This window comes from Microtus pennsylvanicus, chromosome 2 (assembly GCF_037038515.1).
Source record: "Microtus pennsylvanicus isolate mMicPen1 chromosome 2, mMicPen1.hap1, whole genome shotgun sequence".
NCBI lineage: Eukaryota > Metazoa > Chordata > Mammalia > Rodentia > Cricetidae > Microtus > Microtus pennsylvanicus.
This window is the reverse complement of record NC_134580.1, coordinates 2,487,753-2,503,480: the sequence shown is the minus strand read 5'-3', so window position 1 is coordinate 2,503,480 and position 15,728 is coordinate 2,487,753. Positions and strand designations below refer to the sequence as shown.

Here is a 15,728-nt window from a genome sequence, read left to right as displayed (position 1 = left end):
AGCACATAGTGCTGTACCTGGTATATCACCAGGTTCTCTAGCAAGCAACCACCACCCTGTGGCTGCCAGCATCATGTGGAGGTCTCACCCTGTACAGGTCTGTACCTCTTCCAGGAGAGAACTTGAGGTCGAGTACTGGTATGACTGGTCATTATCCTGTCACAGGTACTGTGGAACACAGTAGTGTCAGCTGAGTGGCCAGCCATGACATTCCTAATGAACACAGCAAAAACTGGCAAGAATAGAGGCCAAAATGTGGAGCTTAACATTGTAGCTAACATTCCTACTTGAGCAGTGGTAGAGTAGAGCAGAAGCAGACCCAACAGGACAGAAAGGCATGGCCGTTCTTCAGGAGTGTCCTAGTTTAGTTTTTGTCAGCTTGACTCAAGCTAGAGTTATCTGGGAAGAGGAACTTCAATTGAGAGAATGCCTTGATTAGACTGACCTGATTCATGATTGACATGACCCAGGCCATTATGGGTATTTCAGTCCTGTGCAGGTGATCCTAAGTTGTATTAAAAAAAAAAAGCCAGGAAGCAGAGTTCCTCCACGGCTTCTGCATCATTTCCTGTCTCCAGTCCTGCCTTGAGTCCCTACCATGACTTCCCTCAGTGATGAATTATGACCTGAAAATTGTAAGTTGAAATAAGCCCTTCCCTCCCCGATTTGCTTTTTATCATGATATTTATCAGAACTATAGAAGACAAAGGCCTTGTGTTAAGATTGACAGCTCATAGTCCAGTTCTTGTCTCTGCCCCTGGAGCCAGTAAGTGAGCAGCCCCAGATGCCAACAGATGGAGTGGCTGTGCATAAGACTTTACCGATGGACATTGAAACGCATTTTATAAGCTTTTTTTTTTTTTAGTTAATTTATTTTTATGTGTCTGGGTGTTTTGTCTACAAATATGTCTTTGTACCACATGTATGCCTAGTACTCACGGAGGCCAGAAGAAGGTGTCAAATCACCTGAGACTGGTGTTAGGGATAGTTATGGGCTGTCATAAATGCCAGGTCCTCTGGAAGAGCATTCAGTCCTCTTAACCACTGAGTCATCTCTCCAGCCCCTCCATAAACTTTTTGTGTCTGAAAGTATCACAGCCATTTTTTCTTGTCTTTTTTTAATTGATTTTATTGAGCTATACATTTTTCATTTTTTGTAAGATCTGTGTAGAAGGCAGCCTGATCTTGGGCAGCAGAGTTTGCTCATCTGTTCTGGAATCATAGCTTTTGGGCTGTAGTGGCTACAGCTGTCAGTTCCTGCAGAGGTAGTGACGGCTGGTCCAAGGTCTCCTATCCCTACTCCCGGCCAGCCTCCTGCTCGCCATGCCCACCTGGAGGAGCCAGTACTTTTCACTGACTCTCATTTGCTGCCCCAGTAAGTGTCGGTACATGACCACACTCGGTAACCAGCTCTTGGCTGCTTCAAAGGCCATTGTGGATGCAGCAGGGCCTGTTGTTCAACACAATATGTGTACACCCTGTGGCCAATAGATGGATGCATCATAGGACAGCTAGAGATGGCAGTGTCATGTCAAAGTGTCATCAAGTTGGACACCTGGCTCTAGAGCCTGCACTGTCTGTTTATCTTCTGTGAGAGCATCTGTTGTTCTCCTCTAGTCTGTCGAGTTCTGTAGTAAACTACTCATCTGTAGTCTACACTAGAGATGGGAAGCACATTATTCTCCCATCTACGTGCTCAGATGAATATCTGGACCTGTCTTTCCCACTGTTTGAGGTACTTCCTGTCCCTTTGCTAGATGCTGCAGACTTATGAACATGTCAGTCTTCTGCGACTGCTGTCTACCTGTATGTGTCATCTGCCAATATGACTTTGCTGAAGTCTGTGTTCCTAGGGGCTGATGCCTAGACCTACTGATATGATGCCAGCCTCTGTTGATGTTGTCACTATCACCTTACAGGGAGAGTTCCGGCCAGTGAGAGCACCTGGGTTAAAGGTCTTTGCTAAGAGACAGGCCGTTGGACTGTATAACAACAGCTCAGTATCAGTTCTAAGGAGGGACTGTGGACAGAGAAAGGTCCTGGCCCGTGTGGGCCTTGTCTCACAACCTGATTGAGTCAGCAGACCTCTATATGTCCTGTCTGGCTCTTGATTGGAAAAGGGAAAAGAGGACTTGTTGGTCTCAGTGTCCCCAGGAAGCCATAGCCTGACTGGAACAAACCAGGACTTCTGGGTCTATATAGCATGGAACCCTGTATTCAGGGTTGGGTAGGCACTGTGGGCAGCAGAAGGCAGTGGTACCTCCTGAATGGATAGCCCTCCCCTATTCCTCAGGTGTTGGCACAATGACAGCAAGAGGGTTGCCCTAAGCAGGAGAGGGCAAGCCTGCTAAAGTGTCCCATAAAGATGTCCCATGCACACAGGAATGATTTGGGCTCCTTGTTTACTTTGAGTTGGTGGTGTGACCCATGGGAGGCTCATGGCACATCTCTTTCCTCTGAACCCCAGACTGGCCTTGCTCACTCTAGGTCGTTTTGAATAGGGTTGTACCGAGACACAGGGCATGTGACGTGGGTATTTCTGAAGGCAGGCAAGGATAGTATGGCCAAGAACAGCCTTGGCTCCTTGAGTGCCTTGCCTAGTAAGGCTGAAGAGCTCATACCATTTCCACCGGCTTGTCCGACAGAACTCACTGGGCAAACTCTAGTTTCCTGAATCTTGTCTGTTCTGCTGACTTGGGATGAGAACAGATCTAGCCTTCCTGTGGCCAGGCGCGGCTGCAGAGGTCAGAACACATACCTTAGACCCTGGCAGAGTGCCCTGGTACCGAATGGCGTGATGGCAAGGGGTTCTGCAAGGTGCTTCCTCCCTTACACTTGCCCTCCTCCCACGCAACATTTATTTTCCTTGCCAGCTCAACATGAGTCTGTTTCCTCAGTGTCCTTAGAGTGTGAAATGCTTGTCTGATGAAGTGGTGACGTGCCAGGCCCTTTAAACTTTAAACAAACTATGGGTTGTTGTAAAATGGGGAGAGATGTGCTGTCACTCAGAGCCTCCCAGCCACATCCAGGACATATGGTGTGCCATTGCTCACCCAAGTGGCCAGTCACTGCCTTCGTAAGGATAACCAGCACTCTGACTTGTAGTAGCAGATTCCTCTGTGAGGCTTTGGCCATCACTCAAGGGAGTGGTGTGGTATGTGCTCATGAGCAAGGATCTCTGTGGTCTAGAGAGAGGCTCATGGGAACTGCTGGCAGCTGTGCAAGTACATTCTAGTTGCTGTGCAGTATGGAGAGACAGGGGCATTGAAGGACTTTGCAGCAGCTCAGCCCTGCTAAGCATGGTGGCCCTGAAGACAGAGCCCAGTACTGGTCCAAGGTCTGGAGTACATTTTGTTTAGCATCCTCAGAGCCAAAAGACACTCCGAGAAAAGGTCTATCCTGAGGAGACTTGAGGGGGCAAGAGTATGTGTTTATGTGTGGTGTGTATGATGAGTGACAGACTGTGTGTCCCTGCAGGCCTCCCTGAGCAGTACTACAGCCTCACCTGGTTCCTGAGCCCTGTCCTCGGCCTCATCTTCACACCGCTTATTGGCTCTGCAAGTGACCGGTGTACCCTGAGCTGGGGCCGCCGGCGGCCCTTCATCCTTGTGCTGTGTGTGGGGGTCCTCATCGGTGTTGCACTTTTCCTCAATGGCTCTGCCATCGGTGAGTTTTTGCTGAGCTTACACTAGTGCATGCTTTGGGGGCCTTATCTTATCTGGTGACTTAACTAGGTCACTGTGTGCAGGGACCAGCTTGGGCTGCTGGGGGCCTCCTGGTGGAGACTGCACTGGGGAGCTTGGTAGTGGAGCTGGCCCCACATGGGAAAGCTGGAGGAACCTGTTCACAGGGAAACGTTTCCTGTTGTGATGGCTTGTTTTAATGCGCGTCTGACACCACGTCCTGTTTCCAGAGCGATTTCAAAAATTATCTTTTCTTTTTTTGTTCTCCTTTTCTTAGACGTGGTAGTGAAAATGTCCAGAACCCAGTTTGCTGTTTGTTTTCTTGGTTCATGCCTCATGTGTTGTTTTGCTTCTTTCTGTTGTTTTGTTTTTAATTAAAGCCACTCCGTGTGGGAAAATATTTTCTGCCTTGCGGGCACCCTTCAGAACTAGTGGAAACAAAGCCTTGTTTTTTTGGCTCAGCGAGTGAAGGAGCACAGTGTAGGTTCTGAAGCACAGGTCTGCCCGAGTTCCAGTGGCAGCAGGACCACCACCTCCATGGGGACCCACCGCTCCTCAGGACCAGGATAGGGGACAGTCTGTGGCATATTTGGTTCATTCCCCTCCTGGCTGGAGTATCTCCTTGCTAATTCCTACCTGCACAAGGCAGCTGCCTCTACCAGGAACTGCTCCTATCTAGGAATTTGGGGTTGCCACTTTCCTGGCATTTGCTGCTGGCCTTGGGCCTGTCAAAGTCACCTGAAAGTGTTCGCAGTGACATGTATAGAGATCATTCCTGGGATGGTCCTGGCCACAGGTAGCCAGCCTGTAGGCACCAATTCTCTTGCCAATGGGGCCTCCTGGGCAACCCATGACCCAGCAGGTTGAGGTTCAGTCAGAGGACTGTACTTCATGGCCAGGCCTGTCTTTGCCCCACCTCTAGTCCTAAAGGCTGGGTATTGATCTCTGGGACCAGGAAGGTTCCCCAATCAGGTAAGACTTGGTGTATGAGGGCAGTCTTCTCAGAGGTTCTCAGTGCCTTCTGAGGCTACATGTTCCTACTTAGATCTGTATAAACTTAAAAGCCTGTGCCTAGCTTGGATGCTGAGGCAGAGCCAACCAGCTCAGGGAGCAGCAAGGGAGCTTGGGTTGGTGGGAAGAGGAGGAAATGGCTTCTTTAGAGCAGTGGAGGTGGTGGCCCTTGCACAGCCACTCCAGTTGATGCCAGTTGTCTTACCAGCTGGTGTGGCCACTGCTGCTAATGGACAGAGGAACAGGAAACTTTTCCCTTCTTGCTTAAAAAACTATGAGGGAAAGAGAGAAAGCTTATCATTGCTGCTCTTACAGAAGACCCAAGCTAAAGTCCCAGCATCCACATGGTAGCTCACAACCATCTCTAACTCCACTTCCAAAAGATCTGATGCCTTCTTCTGACCTCTGCAGGTATCAAGCACGCACAAGGTGAACAGCCACGCATGCAGGCAAAACATCCATAATAAAATAAATAAATTTTTAAAAGAAGGAACTCTTGGGGGCTGGACAGAGGGGTACACCCACAAACCACAGAATGGCATGAAGCTTACTGCTGTCCTGAAAGCATTTTTCTCAGGAGCCCGATGGTTGGCATTGGAGTCTGACTGTTTCCCTATGCTCTGTCTAGGTCTGGCACTCGGCGATGTTCCCAACCGGCAGCCCATTGGCATTGTTCTCACGGTGCTGGGAGTAGTGGTCTTGGATTTCAGTGCCGATGCAACTGAGGGGCCCATCCGTGCCTACCTGCTGGATGTGGTAGACAGTGAGGAGCAAGATATGGCTCTCAACATTCACGCCTTCTCTGCTGGTAAAGCCCCATGCCAGGCCCCAGGTGGGAGGGAGGAATCTGCTCCTTGGTGGCAGTGACCAGTGCTGGAACCTTAGGAAGCACCGTGGTTCACTCCTGACCCATGAACCCAGCAGGATTAAGGGACTGAGGAGGAGGGCTATGAGAGAGTAAGGCCTGCCTGGATGATAATGCCTGCCAGGTGGATTTGGTGAGGGCCCCACACTGACCCTGCCTGGGGACCACACGGGTGGGCTGGGGTTGCTTCTAGGCCTGAGACTCCTTTTGTCTTGTTTTTCTGACTAGAAATAATGTTAGACCAGTCTTCCGATCTGTGCTGTCATTAGAGTTGTTTCCTTGGGTTTGTCTTCGCTGTCCTTTGGTTCTCCATCTCGCTGATTTGCCACATAACCCAGTCCCCCTGTGTAAGGCCCTGTGTTGGACCTGAAACTCACTGTCACTTCTCTACCTACAGGCCTTGGTGGGGCTGTTGGCTATGTGCTGGGTGGGCTGGACTGGACACCGACCTTCCTAGGTGACTGGTTCCGCACACAGAACCAGGTGCTGTTCTTCTTCGCTGCCATCATCTTTTCAGTGTCAGTGGCCCTGCATCTCTTTAGCATTGAGGAGGAACAGTACAGCCCACAGCAGGACCGCAGTCCTGAGGATGCCACCCTGCCCAGCACCAGTGTTCAGTCTAGTGCCCCAGCCCCTGCTATCCGCCTCAGCTCCCTCGGTGGGGGTGTGCAGGACGGCAGCCCCCTGTTCCCAGATGAGGTGCAGTCAGAGCACGAACTGTCCCTGGACTACCTCGACGTGGACATCGTGCGCAGCAAGAGTGACTCGGTGCTGCACATGCCTGATGCCACCCTGGACATGGAGCCTGAACTGCTCTTCCTGCATGACATAGAGCCCTCCATCTTCCACGATGCTTCCTATCCCAGCACCCCCCGGAGCACCAGCCAGGAGCTCCTGAGGGCCAAGCTGCCCCGCCTGTCTACGTTCCTCAGGGAGTCCACCAAGGAGGACGACACCTTGCTTGATAATCACTTGAATGAAGCTAAAGTCCCAAATGGGAGAGGTTCCCCACCAATGGATTCACTCAGTAACCGCTCTAAAGTGGACTTGAAGCCCTCAGTCATGTCTGGTTCCATGAGGCGGCGTAGGCACATGTTCCACAGGCAGGCTTCTAGCACTTTCTCCTACTATGGTAAGATTGGGTCCCACTGCTACCGCTACCGCCGGGCCAATGCAGTGGTCCTGATCAAGCCATCCCGAAGCATGAGTGACCTGTATGACCTGCAGCAGCGGCAGCGATCCCGGCACCGCAACCAGAGTGGGGCCACTGCCTCCAGTGGGGACACAGAGAGCGAGGAGGGCGAGGCGGAGACCACTGTGCGCCTGCTATGGCTGTCCATGCTGAAGATGCCCAAGGAATTGATGCGGCTCTGTCTCTGCCACCTACTCACTTGGTTCTCTGTCATCGCAGAGGCTGTCTTCTATACTGATTTCATGGGCCGGGTTATCTTCGAAGGGGACCCCCAGGTGAGCACCCTGTGACTAGCAGCTTCACTGCCCAGGAGAACTAGGCAGTCTCAATGTCCAGAACTTCTTGTGAGCCTAGATGCACTGCCCTTGCACCCACATGCCCATGTGGGTCCGGGGAGTCCCCAGTAGGCAGCTGGCCAGTGCACACTTAAATGCATGGTCAGTTGTGCAAGCTGAGACAAAGTTGCGATGGTGGGGTCTATGGTGACCATTTGTGAATGCTAGGTTCTTTCACACAAAGGACCAGAATCTCTTTGAATATTGTAAATGGGGTGTTGGCTCCACTATCAAAGTATCAGCCTATTTTTATTCTTACCAGGCCCTGCTAGTGGTTCTTGCCTTGCGCCGTGGCCCTGTAGGTGGTCACAGTGGTCTGTTACACCTTTTTCAGGGGCTAGCATGTCATCTCAGACTCATTTCTGCCTATCTAGATCAACCTTATTTCAGGGCCACAGGCAGGATTCCACTTGTCATTGTGGGAAAGAGTTGCATGTGGACTGGGAGGGGCTGGAGGTAGTTTATCAGATACTGACCTGGACTTGGGTTGATTCTCCTCCTCACTCTCAATCTGCCTGCATGGAAATGCAGAGTAATTTCTTCTGCCCTGAGGGTAGTAAATGCCCTCAACCTCCTCTCTCTGCAACAGGCCTCCAACTCCACCTTATGGCATAAGTACAATGCTGGCGTGAAGATGGGCTGCTGGGGCCTGGTCATCTACGCTGCTACTGGTGCTATCTGCTCAGGTGAGATCAGGGGATCCTGACTTCTTTCTAAATAGAGGAAAAGCCAATAAAGTCAGCTGCTGTGGCTGGGGATCAGGTGTTTCTGACACTTGGAGGCCATCTATGTGCTGTTTGTTCCATGGCACTGTTCAGTGTGGTTGTACTTGTGTATTAACATGTTGTCACTGCCATGACAACCCCAGCTGTGGCCCAGCAGTCTGAGGGGCAGTGGAACTGGTCCAGACTGCCAAGGACAGGAGCTCTGATGGGTGGGGTGATGGGCTCTCGTCCTAAGGCAGCATCCTTCACTCACTTTCTGAATTTGAAAGAGTTAGGATTGGAGTCCCTTCCCTTAGCTGCCCACACTCAGTCTGAACCTGGAGTGGAAGTCTACTTTGCCTGATCTGTAGGTGAAGAGGGTAGGGCAAGACAGGTTAGCCAAGTGTCAGGGTGACAAAGAGATTCCTCCTGGAGGAGGTGGTGCCTGGGAGGACCCAATCAGAAGACAGTCTCCTGAGGCTGGCCCAGAGTGCTGGGGAACACAGAATGACAAGGGAAGGGCCAAACTTTCCCCGAGGATACCTGGGTGGGCAGTCAGCAGCCCAGGGAGGCCACAGAGAGCTGACTTTTTTCAGAAGTGCTGGAGTCCCTGGGAATACAGGTAGGCATGGGCTGCATGGTTCAGGTGGGCAGGTCTTTATGCCTGAAGGCCTAGGTTCAACCAGAGGGTGGCAGTGATGGGGGTAAAGGGTATATGGAGGCAGCAGCTCTGTCATGATCCTTGTGGCCCTCTCTGCAGCCCTGCTACAGAAGTACCTGGACAACTATGACCTGAGCATCAAGATCATCTATGTGTTGGGGACGCTGGGTTTCTCCGTAGGCACTGCTGTGATGGCTCTATTTCCCAACGTCTACGTGGCCATGATCACCATCAGCACCATGGGCATCGTCTCCATGAGCATCTCCTACTGCCCCTACGCCCTCCTAGGGCACTACCATGACATCAAGGAGGTACAGCAAACCTGCGGGTGCTAAGTGGAGGTGGTGATAGGGTCACTTTCGAACCCTACTTGGCCTTAGGTCTGGTTGGTCATCAGGGGCCCCCATCTGTGCTCAGTTCCCTTCTGTCCCCCTTGTCTTCCCTTCTGATGAAGGCAACAGTTTCCATTCTCTTAATCATTCCTTGGCCGCAAGGTCGTCTTTGAACATCCTGGTTCTGGGCCCTGTCACAGCTGGGAATAAGAAGCTGCCCTGCCCACTTCCCCTTTACCATCATGTCCCCCACTAGTGGGCATTTTCCTGCCCAGCTCACTGTTTGGTTGGACCCAGCTCTAGCAGCTAGCCTCAGTGTCCTCTCTTGCAGCATTTGAAGAGCCACTGTTAGCCACTGCCTCGGAGGTGTCACTGCCAGGGCCTCTGTGTAGAGTGATTGGAACCAGGTGTAGAGGAGCACAATTATATATCCAGCGTCAGGGAGCTGAAGGCCAGAGGGTTTAGACTTTAAGATCCTTCTCAGCAAGTTCAAGGCTAGCCTAGGCTACTTAAGACCCTGGTTTAAAAGATAAAACAACAACAACAACAAAATCAAGCAGCTGGGCATTAATCATTAAAGCAAAATCAATTTGCTCAGGAGGTACACAGCACACCCACTCCTAATCAAACCTCATGGTGGTGGTGTTTTGTAGATGAGCTCTACAGGCTTCTTACTGTTGAGGCTGAGCTACTTGCTGGCATTTCAGACGTGGGTCATACAGAACTGCCCAGACCAAAAAAGATGCTGACCAGAGTCTAGAAGGTCTTTCCCCCCCTGCTGCCCTGATCTTACCTGCATCTGACCTTCCTATAACTAGACTGGCATTTTCCACTTCACCTCATTCTGTGTGGCTTAGGTAGCATGCCGGGGCCCACCACTGGTCCCAGGCCTCTGTGCCACCTAATGTCTGCCCAGCAGGTTCTAGACTCTCACGTTCTTCCCCCAGGTGGATGTTGTTGGAACCCAGGGCCTCCCATCCTGTCTTCATTGTTGCTAAATGGTTACACAAGTTCATGTGCTATGCTTCTGGCCATTTTTCTTCGTCCTTGGATGTTCTTCTTTAAAGTAGGTCTGCAGTGAGTCTTGATGTCAAGCAGCATGAGCTCCTCAGCTGTTAATCAGGGTCACTCCAGCTGTCCCATTGTAGCCTAAACTGGTCTAGAACTTGTTTAGAGCCTAGCCTGGCCTTCAACTTGTAGAAATCCTGTTGTCTCTCCCTAGTGAGTGCTAGGATTACAGACATGAGTTTTCATACACATTTGAAAAAAACAAATTACTACTTGGTTTTGAGACAGGGTCTTACTAGTATCCCTCACTGGCCTGGAACTCACAGAGATCCACCTGCCTCCACACCCTAAGTGCTGGGATGAAAGATGTGTGCAACCACACCTAGCTAATGTAACCCCCCCCCCAAGTAATTTCAAAGATTATTCTAATATCTCAGGGAGATAGCTTAGTGGTTAAAGTTGGTGTCTAAGTATAAGGACCTGAATTCAGAACCTATGTAAGGCCCTGGGTGTGGTAACATGTACCTATAACCCCAGTGCCAAGTGGGCAGAGACAGAAGGTCCCTGGGGCTCATAACCTAGGCAACCTTCTCTGAGAGACATTGTCTCAGAGAAGGAGGTAGAAAGCAATAGAAGACAACACCTGATGTTCTGATGTTGACGTGTCTCCATGGTGTGTGTGTGAACCTGTCTCCATAGGGTGTGTGTGTGCTTTTTCTTTCTTTTTCTTATTTTTTCTTTTTTCTTTTTTTTTTCTCTTTTTCTTTTGTTGGTTTTTCAAGATAAGGTTTCTCTGTGTAGCCCTAGCTGTCCTGGAACTCACTTTGTAGACCAGACTAGTCTTGAACTCAGAGATTCACCTGCCTCTGTCTCTCATGTACTGAGATTAAAGGCATGAGCCACTGCTCCCAACTCACACAGATTTTTATGGTTTTTGCTTGATTTCTATTTTGAACGCATGGATTATTTAGAAGTACATTGGTGAATTTCTGACATATTAGGAGTTTTAATGATGATCATGGTGAGCTGGTTTTTAGTAATCAAAATCAGAGAGTGCACATGTGTATGATTTCAGCCCTTAAATTAACTGATCACTCAGTCTGTGGGCCAGCATGTCCCATATATGGTGAAATTCGTGTTCTACCCTTGTGACCTCTCTATGTCCATTGGGTACGGTGGGGTTTGTTTGTTGTTCAGCTGTTCTGTTCTCTTTCTGGCTTCTGAGAGTGTGTTTAAAATCTCTCTTTCACTGTGGTGTCCTCAAGTCTAAAATGTGAGTGTGGTTTTCATCTTCTGGGTAGGTTGGCCTCCATATCTCAAAGACGAAGTCTCCTTTGGAGACTTGGGTGAGCATAGCCATGCAGTGCACAGGCATGCTTTTATATCATGTTCAAGAAACATGAACAAACAAAGCTGCCCAGTGTTCCCTGCCCTGTCACCTGAGCCTACATGCACGTGAGCGACTTGAGCTCCCTGCTCTCCAAGTGGATAGATCATCAGGGTGAGGTGGGCACTCCTGTGTCTGCCCTGCTTCTCTTCCTTGGGACTGGAGGCAGTGTCCTAGGGAATCAGGTCCTGATTAAGTTGCAGAACTGCTTCTGCAATTGCCAAAATTTTCTGCCTCTCCTGCCTGCCCGGTGCCAGGTAAGACCTGGGGCTCTGGAGATCCCAGCTGGGCAGCTGCCTAGAAGCTCACACCATGTGGATCTCGTCTCTTGACTGCAGGCAGTGTCCATAACCCTGAGGTACAGATGAAGACTACCTTCTCTGCACCTCTCATACCTGTTTCCCTTCTCTTGCAGTACGTCCACCACAGTCCAGGGAACTCCAAGCGTGGATTTGGCATTGACTGTGCCATCCTCTCCTGCCAGGTCTACATCTCCCAGATTCTGGTTGCATCTGCCCTTGGAAGCGTGGTCGACGCTGTAGGGACTGTCCATGCCATCCCTGTGGTAGCCTCCGTGGGCTCTTTCCTGGGTTTCCTGACAGCCACGTTCCTGGTGATCTACCCTGAGGTGTCAGAGGAGGCCAAGGAGGAGCAGAAAGGCCTGTCCTCAGGGCCTGCTGGTGAAGGCGAGAGTGGAGCAGGCAGTGAGAAACCCACTGTGCTGAAGCTGTCTCGGAAGGGGGGCCTGAGGGGGTCCGTGGAGACAGAATCCATGGTGTGAGCCCCAACTGGCACATTCCACAGCAGAGGGCAAGGTGGACTGGGGGCTGTACTTGCCAACACTGTGTGAGCTGGAGTTCCTTCCCAGAGCGCAGTTCAAGTTTAGTAGGTGTTAGGTGTAGGGTAGGTTTGAGCTATTAGGCAAAAATATCACACTAATTACCTTTCCCACAATTAAAAAAAATCATTTGAAATCTTTTTTATTGAAAAAACTTAATTTCAGCTGTCTTTTATTCTGCAGGTATACCATTCTGCATGTTTTAAATTGTGAAACATTCACAGCATAGTCAATAAGCAATTAGAAAATGCAAGGGTCTGCATTTCTAAAACAGTAATTGAACATGCAGAAGCTCCAACTCTCTTGGAGGTTGTCGTCTGAAGGCAGCAGACAGCAGTGCAGTGTCCAGATTGCCCGGCAGGTGTCTGGGGGCTCCTCAGCATCCTGCTGGCACTGCCTTGCCTCAAAGCAGTTTTCTCTGTTTATTTTAGAAACGGTATTTTCTTTTTTACAACTGTGGTTTTCTTAGAACAGCATCTCTAGCGAACTGGGCCCGCAGACCTGTGCACAGCTGTCAGTGCCTGAGACCATACACCAAAGCTGGGGAAGGGTCCCAGAGTCATTTGAGCAGGAGGCAGCCATTCCCCAGGGCAGCCTCCAGACATCCTGCCCAGAGACAGCACAAATCAGGACAGGAGTGCAGAATGCGAATTCTCATCGTGCCTCCTGCGTGCTTGTGTGTGAGTTTGTCTGTGTCCAGTCCCTACCCACACGGTCTTCCCCAGAAGACCACAGGGCAGCTGTTGGCTCTGCGTGACACTTCAGTTTGTCTCTACATAATCTTTGGGAATCCAGGAACAGAGCTCCAGGCAATCACTGACTCCCGAGTCCTGCTGCAAGGCTACCTCGAGAGTGTGGGGAATAGGGCACGTGAGGGTGCCGAGGCCTACCTCCCTGCCACATTTGTGACATTGGTCCTTGCTGGAACCTAACTGAAATCTTGTGACCTCATCACCTGCTCCTGCTGATGGTCACTGAATGGGAATGAAGGCAAAGAGAAGCAAGTATCTGCCTGGGCAGGAGAGCTGTGACTCAAGAGCCCGGCACAGTTTCCAGTCTCTGCATGCGAGCAAAACCCGGGCCTCAGGGAAACAGGCTCCTCAAATGCTGCAGCTGTGGGAAAATCCTTTTCAAACCACGATCTCTGTTAAAAACTCCACAGTCCTGTCTCTTGGCTTGTGAGACCGTCAGTCTGCGCTCAGGAGAGGGGAGGTCCTCCCTGGATGAAGTCAAACCCGTGCTCTTGCTGCCTCGATTGGTGTTTTTACATAAAGTACTTTAAAGTGCATGAGAATCATGCTGCAATATGAGCATTCTAAAGCAAATATATATACATATATATTTCAAGATGAAAGTAAGCCGTTTTTAAATAAATTACTTGAATTTTCTGTGTATTCAAAGGAATGCTATGTTTAACGTTCTTGGCAGGCCTCTGTCTTGCCACATTCCCACACTGGTGGCGCTTTGTAGTTTGTAGTGTTTTGTGTCTGGAGAGCAGAGGTGTGTACTCAGGATACCTTCCATCTGCCTGGGTCCTCCCTCAAGCCTAGGCCTACAGAGGACTGGCCCCACCTTCTAGTGTTTTCCGTGTTGCCAGTTGAGAACAGAATTGCAGTCTCCTGCTTAGATGGGAGAAGTTGGACTGCCAAGCACAGTCCCCACACTGAGCCCTCCAGCCAGCCAAGCCCCATCAGCCGGTGCTCTGTCCCTCTGGGGAAGCAGGCACCTCTGGACTCCTCTCTTCAGTTAGTGTCCTCGGCAGGTCGTCCCTGTGCAACTTAGTTTCCTGTGGGGGTTTTAAGAGGGTAACCCTTCCTCCTGAGACTTCTGGTCCTTGGTAAGGACCATAGCCTCTGTTTTCATGCATCCTGCCTTCCCACCTTGCCATAGCAGGACAGAAGGAGGCAGGAGTGCAGAGAACACTGGGTTGGCAAAACCTGGCTCAACCCAAACTCTGGAATCATCATATCAAGTGTGGGTCTAGGAAGGTGCATGCTGCTCACAGCACCCCACCCATGCTGAGGCTCGGGATGCAGACCGTGCTTACTGAAGCCGAATGTCAGGAGATTTGGGTCTAGTAGAGACCAGACCCACAGGAGGAAGAGAGATGGGACCATCACGTGCAGTCTGCCAGCCCTTGAGGTGCTAGCCTCCACTCACCACGATCTGAAGGAACACAAAAGACACTCTGTGGTCATGGCACAGGCCTTGGCAGAACCACTGGTAAAATATTGTCACCCTAGATGCATGGCTGTTGTTGTCAGGTGAGGCTGCATGTCTGGTAGTTTTAAAGACCTGAACCTGTTAGGTGTTTGCATCGGAATCCAGCTGTCTGTGGGTCTGGTCCAGGTGAGGTTGGGCCGAGACCCTAGGGTAGCAGCAGTGTTGGTTTCTGGGCTTCCTTGCAGATAAAGTGAGCCATGGGCCTCAAGGTGGATGTGTCTCATCTGGGGTATACCAATAGCCAGATCCTTTTGCCTAGCCCTTCTCTTGCTAAGAGGTTGTTCTGAGATTTCCCCATGGACAGCTGTCAGGGCCACTGATTGTGTATTAAGCCAAGGGAGGAGGGCTGGCGAGTGACACCGATGCTTGTATTGCTCAGAGCAGCCCAGGCATTTCTGTTTTTTGACCTGGGCTGTCAATCCAGCCTCCATGGGTAGTGCGGTCCCAGAGAGAACACCTGAGTAGCTCTTTTGTGAGATTAAAGGTGATCATCTGGGCCTAGGGATGGAAGGGTCAAGCAGATGCCCATTTGTGGCCAGAGCTGAGGCTGCAACATGGAGTTAGCTTTGTAATGCCTTGGGGCCTGGACTACATGAAAGCACCATGCGGGGTTTTAGTAGGAATCCTTTGGTCAAAGGCCATAGAATGCACGCAGGTTACTAACAGAAGGGATTGATGATGGTCTGAACCCTGCTTTTGTTGCCTGTCAAAGTCAACTCCAACAGTTGTTTTAAGAGAGGCCTCTTAAGATATGAGACCCAAGTTTGCCTGCGCTAGAGTATCAGCTGGTAGGAAGGGGTCCACAGCCTACTTCCGCCTGGGGCAGAATAGCATGATGGCACTCCTGGTGTCTGGAAAGCTGGCTATGGGACATTGTTCTTAGCCTAAGATCTTAGCTGGAACATCCGGGCCCGCTGAGAGGTCTACACCCTCAGGCTCCCACCCTTGAGATGCTCAGGGCCCTGTGAGGGCTGGTTTGGGAAAAGTTGGGAGGGAGAGGGCAGGACGTGGTTGGTAACATCCTGGAGTGGTCAAGATGTTGTAGAAGGTGCTTGTAGCCTCCCCTACCAACAACAGCAGCCAGGGCGCCCTGCTTATCTCCCTGCTGCCACTGGCTTGTGCAACCACCGGAGCGGATGGCTCCCTTTGTTTGCAGTCAGTGGTCGGTGTGCGGCAGCCATGGCCTCATTTGCCACAGGTCAGTGTTATGGGACACCGGCTACTAAGACTGGACACTCCTCGGCCTCACACACACCAGATGCAACGACTCCCCAGCTGTTCTGCTTCTACCCGAGTCTCTGTCTTCAGCCACCGACCAACACCTGGTGTGAGCAGGTGAAGCCACAGATGGGTCCTCCTCCAGCGGCTGTCACCAGCAGTGGGCTCACCCCTGTGCCTGTGAGCCTGAAAGCAGTGCTTCCGAGAGTGCCTGGGGACTGCCCAGCAGAGCAGCCTTGAACGGACCTCAATGTGGCAAGCAGGGGATGCG

At 50.9% G+C, this 15,728-nt stretch overlaps 1 protein-coding gene across 3 annotated transcripts in view; it reads left to right on the top strand.

The window, feature by feature from the left end:
• Slc45a4 (solute carrier family 45 member 4) overlaps nt 1-15,669 on the top strand; it is a 71,801-nt gene extending 56,132 nt beyond the window's left edge. For all 3 annotated transcript variants that reach the window (XM_075959495.1, XM_075959494.1, XM_075959496.1), the window contains 6 exons: nt 3,478-3,666; nt 5,323-5,502; nt 5,957-7,026; nt 7,676-7,772; nt 8,551-8,762; nt 11,594-15,669. In XM_075959495.1, coding sequence (XP_075815610.1) covers nt 3,478-3,666; nt 5,323-5,502; nt 5,957-7,026; nt 7,676-7,772; nt 8,551-8,762; nt 11,594-11,959 — 2,114 coding nt within the window. In that variant the 3' untranslated portion in view covers nt 11,960-15,669. The remainder of the gene's footprint in view (nt 1-3,477; nt 3,667-5,322; nt 5,503-5,956; nt 7,027-7,675; nt 7,773-8,550; nt 8,763-11,593) is intronic.
• Nucleotides 15,670-15,728: the final 59 nt, after the last annotated feature.